Source organism: Zonotrichia albicollis, chromosome 15 (genome assembly GCF_047830755.1).
Source record: "Zonotrichia albicollis isolate bZonAlb1 chromosome 15, bZonAlb1.hap1, whole genome shotgun sequence".
In the NCBI taxonomy this organism is placed as follows: domain Eukaryota; kingdom Metazoa; phylum Chordata; class Aves; order Passeriformes; family Passerellidae; genus Zonotrichia; species Zonotrichia albicollis.
In genome coordinates this window covers 913,751-928,417 of record NC_133833.1, presented here as the reverse complement: position 1 = coordinate 928,417, position 14,667 = coordinate 913,751, and the positions used below count along the sequence as shown (strand labels likewise).

Below are 14,667 nucleotides of genomic sequence, written 5' to 3'. Positions count from 1 at the left end.
GGGTGTCAGTGCTGCTGGATCTAGCCTGGCGTGGGCTATAAATGCTGCTGCTCCGGTGCCTCTGGCTTTGCAGAGCTTCTGCCTGGGGCTGCTGTGCTGGTCACCCAGCCTGGGGGCACTGGGACCTGCTGGGATCCCCCCCTGGAGCCACTGGGACCTGCTGGGATCGCCCCTGGATCACTGGGCTGTGTCTCCAGCTCCTGTGAGGCCCAGGGCACTGGGGTGGGACATGGGGATATCTAATGCAGGGGGTGGCCAAAGCTTTCCTGCCTTGGCTCTGGGCTTGGTGCCCCTCTGGGTGCTGCCTGCTGCTGCTCCATCTGCAAGGGACACAGGGGAGGTTTTTGGGGATGGGATGAGGAACGCACAGCCCTGGATCCTTGGGGTCCCTGTCCTCCCCACAGCCCCTGTGCTCACCCATGGAGCACTGCCTGACCAAAGCTCCCCTGCAGAACATGGAGAGAGGCTGATCTTCTGTGTCTGCAGGGGAAATGAGTGGCAGCTGCTTGGCTGGGCCTTTGGGGGGATTTTGTATTTTTCTCCCAAAAAGGAGAGCAAGAATAGGCAGATTGTTCAGTCTTTCCTGACAATGAAACTTTGTCATCTTTATAATTAACCCTGTTATTTAAATACTTCTTCCATGGATATCACTGACAATTTCATAGCCCTTGGTTCCCTTACTTTTCCATTTCAGCTTCCTGCACTGCAGTGACTCCCAGGGGCGTGACTAATTTCACTTTTCCATTTAATTGAGAGCTTGTTTCTGACTTTGTGTGTTTAACTGTAGCTTGGCCAGCTGCTCAATGCCTTGTGACTGCCCAAAATGCACCTGTCAGGCCTTTTCTTTTCCTTCTAGGGAATTTAGAGAACATCTATGACCAGCTCTTTTTCCAAAACCATTTCCATCAGAGTGAGGTGTTGTGGGTTTTCTGTATTTCTGTGTGCTGTGTCTCAGCACTGAAATAGGGGACACAAAGCACACATTGAGAGTGGCAGCCAGGCTCCAGCACCCTGAGGATCATCCTGGAAACAAAAGTCGGACTTGACATCAGGCTGGGAAAGGCCAGAGGGGTTTGTGAGTACCCTGTGCCCTGAGGAGGATCCTGGTGTGGGGTTCTGCCAGCAGGCAGGGCTGGGGTCACACATTCCGACAGGAGGAGGGAGGTTTGCAGGTGTTGGAGCAGAGCTTAAATTTAATGAAGTAGCAAAAATGTAAGTAAGCTGTCCCTGAAATTGGGGAAGGGCAAGAGAAGCAGCACTCAAGGGAATTGTGCCCAAAATCAACAGAGTTGGGTGAAGTGCCACCCACGCAGGGTGACAGGAACAGGGCAGCAAAGCTGAGGGCAGCTCCAGGGCCAGGGGTACACACAGCTGAAGAGTTTTCTCCTCTTTTTAACAAGGAATCCAAGGAAACAATCCTTCCCCTGGCTGAGAGCCCCAGGAGCCTCTCTCCAGCCTGAGCAGTCCCTGTGCCTCCTGCACAGAGCCGGGTCCTGCTGGATGTGCTCTGACACCTGCCAGGGCAATGAGAGGAATGCGCCTCTTCTGGAGACAGCTCCCCTCGGTGCACAGCCTGGGGCCGTGTCCTGGGACTCCTGCTCTCCCTGGAGCTCCAGGCCTGGCAGAGGCACGTGCCAGCCTGGCAGAGGTGGCACAGCGAGGACCTGGGCATGGCCAGGCGGGTGTGAGAGAGGCACAGCACGAGCAGGAGCTGAAGCCAATTAGCTGGAACAGGAGAGGCTCGGGCTCAGCTGAGGTTACAGGGAGAGGAACTCATGGCCCAGGGCATGAACGCGGGCTCAGGGAGCTGCAAGGAGCTGGATGTGGGCATTGCTGTGGCACCACGGGCTGACTAACAGGAGATGGCATTGATCTTTCCATTCAATGGGAAACCAGTTCCAAAACCAGCTCCAAACCTGTGGTGTCTGGGCAGACTTGGCAGCACGAGTGGCAATGATGAGTCCTGCAAAAATTCATGGGAGGTTGATGAGCTGGGAATTGGAGAGGGGTGGGAGCAGAGACCCCAGCCCGATTTGCTTTTCATTTCAGGGGGAGCTGTCCCCCTGCAGGCACTCAGCTGTGTCACTGCTGTTCCCGTCTCCTGTCTGTCTCACCCACCCCTGCAAATCTGCCTGAGGCCAGGAGGAGTGAGCGCAGGGAGAGAAGTGAGCTGCAGAAGGGAAAAAAAGGAATTGAGGGGGTGGAAATTCATGTGTGACTGTGAGAGGTGCAACGCAGCGAGGAAAAGTACCGTTCCACTCTGAAATAGCAATATCTGAAATCATGTTCTACTCGTGAGCGCTCGGCGGAGGGGGCACTGTCACGCTGGAGGTGTCACCGAGGCTGTTTGCTGCAGTCACATGGAGGAGTTTCAGACAAGAATATCCCCACGGCACATCTCAGGGTAGCACAGGAGAAGGGGAAGCCCTGGGTGTCTGCCCCAGAGCTGCATTCACAGCCAAGGAAATGCCCAAGGTCAGGGATCAGGCCTCAAGGAGGGCTGTCAGTGCCACAGGCCAACACACACCCTTTCTTTACAATGGGGAATTCAAGGGCACTCCTTATGATGGTCTAATGGGTTATCTGGAGCGGGGTTGTTTTATTTTTGCCATCTACAATGCCTCATCTGTGTCTAGCCCAACAAAAAGAGTCCTGGGAGCAGGGAAGATGTGAGTGTGATACACAGCCACATAACAAGCAGACCTTGAACATTGCTGCCTGAGGGCAATTCCAGGAATCCTCTGCTGTAGCTCCTGCATTCTGGCAGTCGGGATGCCTGCTGCTGCTGTCTCCTGGGCTTTCATGAAATGCATTAGTGCCCGAGTGGGTGGGTAGGGGGTTTTCCACCCTCCCTGCCCCTCTAACACGGGTTCTGGTTTTTGCAGGGTGGGACAGGGGAGGGAGGCTCCAGGATGCCCCGAGGAGAGCCAGGGGTGAGGGTTTATCTCCCTGGCAAGGCTCGGGGCAGCCCCTCCATGGGGCTCTGTCCCTCCGGGCTGCCCGCACGGAGCCGGGAGATGCCGCGGGGCTCGGAGCTGCCTGCGGGGACGGGGACGGGGCTGCTCCTCACGTCCCGCTCCCGCTGTCACTGCAGCTTTCCCCGATGGCTGAACCTGACTGGCAGAACGCTTTCCCGGAGGAGAAGGGGCTCCTCGTGCCGCGTTAGCCGTGGATGTGTCACGGCAGCGGTGACAGTGCCGCGCCGTGAGGACGGGATGCGGAGGTGGGAGGATGCTGCGCTCACATCAGGGAGCTGATCCAGCCGAGAGCTCGCTCTGGAAAGAATTGCTGTTTTTCAAACAAACCGGTTGGATCCAGCTGGTTGTGGGACCCACCCAGAGATAACGCTGGGGAGAGCAGCTGGGGCTGGGCTGATGCTACTGCAGGGAGAGAGCCCCAGACTGGTCTGGGATGGAAAGAGCCCCAAAGCCCACCCAGTGCCACCCCTGCCATGGCAGGGACACCTTCCACTGTCCCAGGTGCTCCCAGCCCTGTCCAGCCTGGCCTTGGGCACTGCCAGGGATGCAGGGGCAGCCCCAGCTGCTCTGGGCACCTGTGCCAGGGCCTGAGACCCTCCCAGGGAAGGATTTCTTCCCAATATCCCACGTAGCCCTGCCCTCTGGCAATCTGCCCCTTCCTTCCACAGCCCCCACCCCTGCACCAGCAGTTATTCGATCCACAGTCACTCAATCTAGGTAGAAACTGCTCTCTCTTTTTATTTTTTTTATTTTAACGCTGGAGTAGTTTTCTGCAGATGTTCCCTGGGCGAGCGAGCTGTGGGATGTGGGTTGGTGAGTGAGGGAGAATGTGCTAATGTGTGGTCAAGGACGGCTCAGGGGTGGGAGTGTGGGATGAGGGCAGCCACAGCTCTGTGGGGAGGATGTGTGGGCCCAGCCCTGCCGAGGCTGGCAGCTGGGCTGCCTGTGGCCAGGGCTCTGTCCTGTGCTGCTGGATCCCCTCACCGTGTCCAGCTGGGGGTGAGACAGCCCAGCTGCTCGGAACAATAAATCAAAGCAGGCAAACGTGGCAGGGATTACAGAAGGATGCAAGCTGTTGTATCCACAGGCAGGAGGATGTGCGAGTCTGGGGTGTTTGTTTGCTTATTTTTCCCTTCAGTGATAAACGTTCTCAGGAATGTGGTGGGATTCGTGGGGTGTCTGTGCAGGGCCATGAGCTGGGCTCGATGACTGCTGTTTTTCAGGATATTCTATGGTATTCTTTTGCAGTTTGGAGGCACAATCCCAGGGAAATGGGGCTGGAAGATGTCCATGGCTGTTCCTCCCCAGTCCTGCTGCCCTGCTCCCACATTTGGAGCTCAAACACAATGAGTGTCTCCTGCTGAATGCAGCCAGAAAAAGGGGAGAAGATTCCTCACTGCCTGCTCGAGGCCTCAGTTCCAGTGGTATGTGTGGCAGAGCTTTGTATGGCCTCAATTCTGTCCTCATCAGAAAATGACAGTCTGAGCATCATCATTTTCTGTGGCACTGGAAAAGTGCTGAAAAAAATTCAATTTCGAGCCCCAGATATTTGCAGCCTCTAAGGCAGTGTCCTATAAATCTAGTTACAGGTTCTTCTCTATTAGCAGTAAGTGCTGGAGCACTTTTAAATATGAACAATGGTGATGGAGAAGGATAAAACCAAAATAGTGCTCCCGTGGCTTTGTGCAGGGTAGAATTAGGGAGCATAATCCAAATAATAACATCTCATGCTTTTATGGGTGCATATGGCGTAAATGACAGCTCATTAGACTTTATATCCTGCCTACAAGATAAGCATGTAATTAGTATTACATCCTTTTTTATAATTAGGAGGCCTCATCCAAAAAAATGTGGCTCACAAGCCATATTTGAAGGCGGTGACTCAGCCTGAATTAGGCTGTGTTGTGAGGATGGAGGGAATCGTGCTTTAGAGGGCTGAAAAACAGGGACAAAAGGTTGAGCCGGTGTCAGGCTCCTGTGCCTGCACCCACCCGCTGCAAAACACAGGCGGATGAAGTTTTTAACACCAGGAGTGGCCGGAGCCGGTGCTGCCAGCCCAGTTTAGGGCCGGACCGAGCTCCGGGAGCGCTGGCCCGGGGCCGGTCACGGCTGAGCTGACAGCAATGAATGCTCGGGGCCAGCGAGTGGGGCTCGCCTTGCCCGGGGCGGCTGAGCGGGGATCGCAGCCCTCGGGGACTGTCCGCAGGTGTGGCTGTTGGTCACAGCCCGGGGGGACAGGTCAGAGCTCCAGGGACAGGTCAGGGCCCGAGGGGACAGGTCACAGCTTCACAGCCCCGGGGACAGGTCACCGCCGGCATCCCTGCGGCTCCGGCCCGGGGCTTGGGGCCCTCCGCTCCCGCCTGGGTGCCGGGTTTATTTTGGGGTGTGCCCAGCCCGGGGGATGGCGCTGGCGGTGCCGGTGTGTCCCCTTGTCCCGGATCAGCTTCCCGGCCCCGCGGGGAGCAGCAGCTGCCGTGTGCCCGCTCCGGGGAGCTCCCGGCCGGCAAGGAGGCGGCTGCTGGCCCGGGCCGCATTCCTGGCGTGCTCCTCAAGGCTGTGCGGAGAAGGCACCGGGGCTGTGTGTGCGGCGACAGCCATCGGCTGGGGAAGCGGTGACGGCATCCATCCTCTATGGAGGGAAGCGGTGACAGCACCGGGGCCGATGCTTTCGGGGACACGGTGCAGGGACAGGGCCCCACAGCTCCTGCCGCAGCCGGTCCACATCCAGCCCTTCCAGGAGATTACGGCCTCATTCTCTCAGATCACACCACTAAGCCCGGGCGATAATCTCCCGCACAGATGTGCGATGATGGGAGCAGAAACGCGCGAGCCGCCTCCCGGCCGGGCGCAGGGCGGGCCGGAGGGGCGCTCCCGCAGGCCGGGCGCGGGTTTCCCCGCGGCGGGGCCGGGCCGGGTCACGGGGAGCGGGACGGGAGCGGGGCAGGGCAGCGGGGAGCGGGGCAGGGCAGGGCCTGGCCCGCCCCGGGCAGAGGCGGCTCCGCAGCGGCGGCTCCGGCCCAGGTGCGGGAGCGGCGGGGAGGGCACGGCCCCGCCCCGCCCCGGCAGCTGGTTGGTCGAGCGGGCGAAGAGGGCGGGGATAAGCGGCGATGACGGGCGCCCATTGGCCGGCAGCTTGAAGGGCGTGGCGCAGGCGGGCCCGGCCCGGGCGGGGCCCCAGCGCGGCCGCAGCGGCTCCGCCCCCGCGCGGCTCCGCTCCCGCCGCTCCCCGGCCCCGCTCCCGGCTCGGCTCGGCTCGGCCTGGCCCGGCACCGCGCTCCCGCCGCCCGCCCGCACCGGCGGCCGCGCGCCTCGCCCCGAAAGCCCTTCCGTTCTGCATCTTCCCCGGATTTTTGCGCGCTCGCCCCCGCCGTGCCGGGCAGCATGGGACTGCCGGCGCTGGAGTTCAGCGAGTGCTGCCTGGACAGTCCGCAGTTCCGGGAGCGGCTGCGCTTCCACGAGGCCGAGCTGGAGAGGACCAACAAGTTCATCAAGGAGCTCATCAAGGACGGGAAGTCGCTCGTCGCCGCCCTCAAGAGTAAGTGCGGGGCTGGGGGCGGCCCTGCGGGACCCCGCGCCCCCCGCCCGGCCCCGGCCCTGCCCGCCCGCCGAGCCCCGCCCGGCCCGCGCTGCCCCCGCACGGGGCTGCTCCATCCGGGACCACCCGAGCCCCCCCTGCGGCCGGGCCCGGGGCCGTGCCTGCTCCCGGTCCTGCTCCGGTCCAGCGGGACGCGCGCGGTGCCCGGGATGTGCCGGCCGTGGTCCATGGGCACAGCGCGGTCCTGGTTCTGGTCCATCAGCACAAGCACGGCCTTGCCCCGGTCCGTCCAGGCATGTGTGCTCCATCAGGGCGCATCCATCGGGACGTGCGGGGTTCCGGCCCTGCTCCATCGGGATGTGCGTGGCCGCCGTCCCTTGGCACGTGTGTGGTTCTGGTTCTGGTCCTGCCCTAGCCGTTCCCGGTCCGCGGCCCTCGGGGGTCGCATCCTTTGGGGGCGGTTTTTGGGGCCATGGGTTGGTGCCTGGTGCCCCTCTCCCGGTTGGCCTCTGTCCCGTGTCCGCCCAGGGTGGGGATGCCCGGAGTCCCCAGGCTGACCCCTCCAGGGCCATTCCTGGCTGTGACCAGGGGACCCCTCCAGGGCTGTTCTCTGTCTCCAGGGGAAGCGGAGGTGGCTGCCGAGCTGCAAACCGGGTGGGAGAGGGATGCAGGGATGCAGCTGTGGCTCCGGGGCTGGGGACACCCTCACCTGTGGCTGGCAGCGTCCCGCTCCTCCCCGATGCCCGGGCTGGGTTGCTCGTGTCCCCACGGCCGGGGCTGGGGACATCTTTACATGGCTGCCAGCGTTGGCTGGGCTGTGCCCTCGGGTGCTGTGCTGAGTGCTGTGCTCCCCAAGCTGTGTTTCTGCTGTTCCCTCATGGGGTCATTGGGGTTTGCTCTGCTTTTGAGTTTATTTCACCCAAATCACAGGGCGTTTCTCTATCCAGGTGTGCCAGTACCCAGCACGCTGGCAGCACACGTGGTCACCAGGCTGTGCCAGGGGCACGTCACAGACACAGGTGCCATGGAGCCCCTGCAGCATCACCTGCCGTGAGCCAGCCTGGCCGGGGTCACTGTGGGGCTGTGGGACAGCGGGGTCACCCCGGGGTGCAGGGGCAGGTGAAGCATTCCCAGCACCCTGTGCATTCCCAGAAGGGCTGGTTCTGCTCCCTCCCCTCTGGTCTCACAGCGAGCCCCATGGGTGTAGCTCCTCTGTGCTGAAGTAGCAGCTGGTAACATCTGGCTTACAGGGACTCCCATTGTACCAATTCTTGGCATTTGGGGTTAAAAGAATCTCAAACCCGACAGCTGTGGGTGCATTTACGGTTCTGCAGGTCTGGGCTGTGTTCTGCTGTGGAGCTTTTGCTGAAGGCAGCAGTGCCTGGCCCTGCCTGTAGCATTCATTTTACCCCAGAATAAATCATGCAGCGCTGCTCTTCACAGAAATACATTTTGGGAGTGAGCTGCTGAGTCCTGAGATGTCTCTGGCTTACTCAGTTAGCTTGCAGCAGGTGCTGGCTGGGGTGCTGGCTGTGCTCTGGCCCTGGGCACGCTGTGTGCAGGGTTTTGGGGTGTGCTGTGAGCCCCTCTGGGCTCCTGTCCCCTGGCCGTGGCCGTGGCTGTGCTGCACGGGCAGGAAGAGCGCTGCTGGCCTCTGGAGATAAGGATGTTTTTATGGCTGAATTGTTTTGTAGCTCCTATTGAATGTGTTCCTGGATTAGCCCTTAATTCCTGCACAGGGCTGGGGGAGTTCCAGTGGTGCCCAGGCTGCAGGGACAGCAATAATGCTGATTGTGCTGCAGGGTAAATCAGTGCCTGCCCTGCCTGCCCTGTGCCACCTCCCTGGCACATGTGGCACCGAGGTGGCCCCGGGGGCTCTGGGGGAGGCTTTGGGCTGTGTGGAACAGGGAGGCTGGGAAGGGGTGTCCCCTCCCTGGCTGGGATGCTCTGGGCCCTCTGTGCATTCTCCTCCTGCTCTAGGGGTGACTTTGGGGGCTGTGATGGCTCCGACTGATCCCTGCTGCTGGGTGGGATCTGGGCTGGCTGTCCCCACCTGTGTCACCCTCAGTGTGACAGCTCCAAGGTCTGGTGTGTTATGTGAGCCCTTCCAGCCCATCCCAGTGTGCAGCTGCAGGGTGAGGAGCTGCTGTGCTGCCTGTGGCTGGCTGCTGTATCTGTGTCACTGCTGCAGGGGCTGGCATGTCACCCCCTGAGCCAGTGCCCATCTGGGGCCATTCCTGACTGTCACCAGGGACTTGCTTTTCTAAGCCAGCTTTTATTTTCCAGTGTGTTTCCAGGTGGTTTTGGTTTGTGTCCCCATGGCTGGGCATGGTGGCCTTGTCTCGCTGTCATTGTCCCCATGCTGCTCCTCAGCTGCTGCTGTGCCTCGTGGCTGTGGAGCTGGGCAGGCTGGGGGAGCAGACCCAGGCTCAGGACTGTGAGTGAGTGAGTGAGGGGCTCTGGGGGTCTCTCGGCCCTGGGGCAGTGCCTGCCTGCAGCCAGAGTTACGTGAGGGCTTGGCCATATCCTCTCTCCTTTTCCTTCCTCTTGCCTCTTTGGCTGAACGTTTCACATCCTCTTTGTGTGCGGGCAGGCGTGGGGACAGCGTGTAACTGTGGGGCTGCTGGGTGGGCAGTGAGGGCAGGAGGATGAGGAGGATGAGGAGGGAGGAAGAGCCCTCTGCAGAGCTGGGCAGAGCAAGGCACAGGCGTGCAGGTATGGTGAGACTGGAGTGAGGACATGAACAAAGTCTCTGCCAGGCTTTGCTGAAAGGGTTGCTCTGCCCTGCTTTTGCCCTCAGTGTAGGTACAGAGAGAAACAGGAATGATTCACAGCACTTTCTCCTTCCCTGAGAAGAAAGAATAAATTCAGAAGGTTGAGAATGATCCTCATTTGCTGAAGGGCTGGTCCTGCTAAATATCCTCAGATGCCAAGGGCATCTCTGGATTGTGTGTGTGTGTCTGTGTGTACATAAATGCTGTTGGATCTTTTTCCCCCAGCGAGTTTCTGTGCCTGTTTCCATTGTCTCCCTTTGCTGCTTGGCTGGTATTCAGTGACCTGGTTTTCAGCAAAACGTGTCCCTCTTCCTCCCTGATCCACCATCCATAAATTATTCAGAAAGTTTTGCAGATGCAGAGACTTCAAGTGTGACATAAATAATGAACTGGAAGCCTGGATGCCGTGAAACTCGTTCTCCATCCAGCACAGGGGCTGTGCTGGCCGTCAGGAGCAGGGATGCTGGAGGATTTCATCCCTTTGCATGTCCCTGTGCCCGTGTGAGGGCAGGCAGTCTGGTCCCTGTGCTGGCACGGAGGGAGCTGAGCCTGGGCACCCAGAGGTGTGCACAGTTCGCTTTGGGAAGCCAGCAGCACACCTGGGGATGGAGGATGTGGGGCTGCAGGGCTGCCAGCCACTGCCTCCCCCGTGCTGTGGCACAGGGCTGAGCCTGGCACCCTCCTCTTCCTCCTCCTCCTCCCTGTGCTGCTGGGCACCATGTCCCGGTGGCCATGGGGCTCTTGTCCCCTTCAGGCCCTGCCTGCAGCCTGGTGCCCTGCCACGTTTCTGCTGCTTTGTTTTCCTTTTCCAACTCGCAGGCACTAATTTGAAGCCACCAAAGCTGTCCCCGCCCTGGCTGCTGCCCTGCTCCCACGGCACAAGCTGCAATTTGTGTGCTGGGGCTGGGCTGGGGCAGCTCTGAGAGCCCCCTCCCCAGAGGGCACACGGGCTGGGTCCCAGTGGGGCTGTGCCATGCCCTGGGCTCCCACGGGAAGGGCACAGCTGGGCTGGTTTGGGGTTCTGGGTCACTTTTCTGGCCAGGTCACTGCAGGGCTCAGCGAGGAGGGACAGGACTGAGGGGTGATGCTGGGCTGGACCTGGGTCCTGCAGTGCCTGGGAACCCCTCTGGCCCCACTGGGGCACATGCTGGGCACTGCCCCACAGGTGCCATGCCAGCTCTGCCCCCACCAGCGTGTCCCCTGTGGCTGTGGGGAGCAGCTGAGGTTTGCTGTCACAGAGGTGTGCTGTCCCTTCTGTCTGTGCCTGCAGGGTGTGACTTTAATGAGCTGCCCCCTGTGTGCCTGCACTGTCCTGTGCTGCCCCATGGCAATGGCAGCCGGGCTTTTTGCAGCTCTGGGCGTTTCCTGGGACACATCCTGCTCTGGTGCAGCTCTAAACGTGCAGTGGGCTGCTGGGCTGGTTCCTGGTGGTGCTGTTGGTGCTCCAGACTCAGGGATGTGCTTGCTCACGGGTTCTGTTCCCCATCTCTGCAGCTGCTTGGTGACACTGAGCCTTTATGGGGTGTCTGTGCCCCTGGCTGTGGGGTGGCAGTGCCTGTCCTGGATGGAGCTGCCCCTGGATCTGCAGCAGAAGCGAAAGTGAAACTTTTGCCCAGTGTTTACTCAATTCAATTGACACAAACAAGGCTTGGGCTTCGATAAGGAAACTGTCGGGGATTGCCCCCTTTGTCACTTTGTCATTGTTTTTGCATCCTGCTCCCCACGGCCTGGTTCAGCTCACTGGTCCCCCTGGCTGGGTGGGCACAGGGCAGGTGGAGCACAGGCTGCTGTGCCCCTGCAGGGACAAAGCCCTGGCTGTGCTGAGATGGTCCCAGCCTGGGGCTGCTTTGTGACCTGCTGCCATCTGGGGTGCCAGGCCCTCCTGCCCCAGGTGTTTGGTGCTGGGGAGAAGGAATCCAAAGCCCACTTTATGTTATTTTCATCACTCTTGCTGTTCTGGTCCCTGAAGAAAACAGTCACAGCCCAAACCTTCTCCCAGCACCTTGGTGCAGAGGGATTAAGGTGCACAGGTTTAGGTCTGGCCTTTCCAGGAGCAGCCCCTGTTTGTGCAAACCTGGGTGCCCAGAGCTGTGCTCCTGCCCAGGCAGGAGAGCGCTGGGTTCTGCAGGCTCCAGTTTGGAGGAGAAGGAGCCCTGTGCTTGCTGGAGGGTGCAGAACCAGCAGTGAGCACCTGGCTGGGTTACCCTGACCGCTGGCACTCGTCCTGCTCGGGTTGTGCTGTGAGAGATGGTGCTGGGGCAGCCCAGGTGTGTCACCTGTGCCTGCCCAGGGCTGAGCCTGGCACCCTCCTGTCCTGCCCAGCCTCCCTGTGTCTGCCCAGCGCCTTCCCTTGCCACAGGGAGGGTTTCCTGGAGCGTCCATGCCTTTCCAAGGAGCCCATTCCATGCCTGGATGGGCAGGGGAGAGTTCCTTCCTGCCCCCCTGGGCTCTCCCTCTGCCTTGCAAACCGCAGGGAAAGCACGTGGCTTTGGGTTTGGCTGCTAAAATGATTGACTTTGATTTTTTCCTGCTTTGCTCCCCCAGCTGAGGTGTAATGAGTAACAAGGCTCTCCTTGCCAGGGTGCCTTTCTCCCTCTTCATTCCTGTAGGAAATGGTGTAGGGAATACTTGGGGCTGTGGAGGAGGGACATGGTTATGGCTCAGCCAGTCCTGCACCAGCAGAGCCAGAGGCACCAAGGACTTCTCTCTCCTCCTTTGCATGACTTGTGTGGCTTGTGCAGCCACATCTTTAATAACTTGTCTGGGATTTTATTCAAACGAGGGACAGGACAGGTGATAATAGTGTGCTTCAGTTTGAGCACAAGCTGATCCTCCTCTTCCTCCCCAGTGGAAATCAGCAGCAGGAGCATATGCCCGCTTGGGAGGTGCTTCTGGTGATGGTGGGTCTGCACTGGGAGCCCTGGAGGGAGCAGCAGGGCTGGCAGGGCTGGCTCCAGGGGGCTGCACAGCTATCCTGAGCTGGCTCCAGGGGGCTGCACACTTGTCCCACTGGGCAAGGCTGGCTCCAAAGGGGTGCGCACTTATCCCACCCAGCTCTGCTGAGTGTCAGAGGGAGCTCTCTGTGCTGGATGCTGCAGTGGTTCCCTGTGTGCACTGCCGTGGCTGTGGTCCATGCAGGAGGATCCTCACACCCAGGAATGCTCCCTGTATCCCCAGGGAACCTTCCCCATCTCTCAGGCACCACCCCACAGTGCTGGCAGGTTTGGGGACTGCTGCAGGGAGCCAGGGAGGGCAGGGTGGGCTCCTGGGCTCCTGCAGGAGGCACTGGGTGGGTGCTGTGGGATGTGGGGCTGGGTCTGGCTGTCAGCAGCACTGACAGAGCCCCATGAGCACCAGGGCTGGGTGTGCAGGAGAGGCTGTTCATGATTGCATCTTTCACATTGTGCTGACAGAGGGCTCGTTAACAGGGCTGGGAGATCTCTGTAACGGGGAGCGTGCCACAGAGCACCTCTGGGCACGTGTCCCCATAGCTGGGGTGGGGACAGAGCCTGGAGGAGCTGCAGGGCCTGTGCTGAGCTCTGTGCCATGCCAGGCTAAACCCAGCCCTTTGGGATGGCAGGGGCTGGCCTGGGACAGAGGGCAGCTCTGAGGGGCAGGGGCTGGCACTGCCAGAGCTGGAGGAGGCTGAGAGTGCCCACCTGTGTGCAGGGAGGGACTCTGGCCAGGTTGGATGTCCCTGTGTGCCCCCAGCACCAGGAGCCACCCACAAGCTGTGTCCTGCTCGTGCCTCCAGCATGGAGCAGATGTGCCTGATTTGGGTCAGGAGGCTGTTTTCCCAGGGCTGCAGATGTGCTGGCACAGCCTGAATCATCTCTCTGCATTTGTGTCTGCAGTGCTGCCAGACCCAGAGGTGTGTGGCATCACCTGTGTGCCCTGGACATGGGCTGGGAGGGGTGGACTCTTCAGGTTTCCCCTTTTCCCTTTGCTTTGCTGTAGCAGCTCGCAGTGACGTTGGGAATCTGAGTGAGGAGATGCTGTTCCCATGGTTGCTGTGGAGGCTGGGAGGTGCCTGCTGTCCCTGTGCTGTCCCTGTGCTCTGTGCAGGCTGGCACACAGTGCCTGCTGTCTCTATGCTGTCCCTGTGCCCTTTGCAGGCTGGCACACCTGGTGCTTCCCTGGCTGATTCAGTACCAGGGATGGCATGGGGCAAGGTGGTTCTGCCCTTGCTGTATGCCAGACCCTCCCTGGCTGGCACAGGGGGACCCCCAGCCCCTTTGTTAGCACCCTAAAATCAGGGTGTGCTTCTCCCTGAAGGGCAGGGCTGCTCAGGGGTTGGCATTCCTGCACGTGGCAGGGGGGCTTCAGTCACCCACCATGCCTGGGGGCAGCAGTGGTGCCAGTGGTGCCAAACAAGCCCTGTGGTTCTGGTTTGGGCATTCTGGGCCCCTTTGCAGCATCCAGCAGTGGGACAGACAGGGGACAGTGGTGGGACAGGCTGTGCCAGGCATCCCTGGCTGGTTTGGGTTACTTCATCCCCCCTTTTCCTGGCTGTGATGAGTCGCTGTAGCGTGACCGTGGTGGGTGGGAGGGAGGGGAGGCAGAGCGAGGGGGAGCTCGTAGGAACCTGCACAGCTTGGAACCTGCACAGCTTGTTCACTGTGCTGTGAATCATCCCCTCCTCCTCCCCCGGGCACGCCAGCGGCTGTCACCGCCGGGGACGGGTGTTTTCCATGGCTGCCTGGGACAGGGGTGCTTTCCTTTCTTCCTGGGACAGGGATGTTTTCTCTGTGTTCCTGCGACAGGGATGCTCTCCCTGTCTGCCTGGGACAGGGGTGCTCTCCTGGGACAGGGATGTTTTCTCTGTTTTCGTGGCACACTCCCTACACCAAAGGTGTTTCCACCTGCTCTGTGCAAGTGCTGGTGGCCCTGGGCCCGTGGGCTCTGACAAGGGCAGATCTTTAGGGCATCACCCTGGCTGTTCATGGCAAGGATGTTCACGGCAAGGATGGTCTCCATCACCCTGGCTGTTCATGGCAAGGATGTTCATGGCAAGGATGTTCTCCAGCGTGGCTTGGAGGAGCTGGGAATTGGCTCCCCTGCCTTGGCTCCCAGTGGGAGCTGGGGGTTCCTGCATGCCGGGGTGCAGGGGATGTGCTCTGTGCCATGGGGACCATGAGGGAAGGGAATGCTCTGTGCTGTGGGGACTGAGGGGGAAGGGGATGCTGTGCCGTGGTACCAGGCAGGTTTCCAGCACAGCAGCCCCCAGACCATCTGGCCCTGGCATGGGGAGCGGTGGGCACAGCGTGGGGACCAGGGACAGCCCAGGGCTGGGGCTGCCTGCTCAGCCTTCCTCGCCTGCTCAGCCTTCCCTCCCTGCAGCCTCAGGCAGGGCTGGGAGCAGCCTGGCACAGTGGAAGGT

The 14,667-nt window shown here is 60.5% G+C and overlaps 1 protein-coding gene across 3 annotated transcripts in view; it reads left to right on the top strand.

Moving 5' to 3' along the window:
* Window positions 1-6,143: 6,143 nt before the first annotated feature.
* Window positions 6,144-14,667, top strand: part of ARHGAP26 (Rho GTPase activating protein 26) — a 104,342-nt gene continuing 95,818 nt past the window's right edge. For 2 of the 3 annotated variants that reach the window (XM_074551941.1, XM_074551943.1), the window contains exon 1: window positions 6,144-6,513. In XM_074551941.1, coding sequence (XP_074408042.1) covers window positions 6,360-6,513 — 154 coding nt within the window. In that variant the 5' untranslated portion in view covers window positions 6,144-6,359. The remainder of the gene's footprint in view (window positions 6,514-14,667) is intronic. The other variant, XM_074551942.1, reaches the window with a different exon arrangement.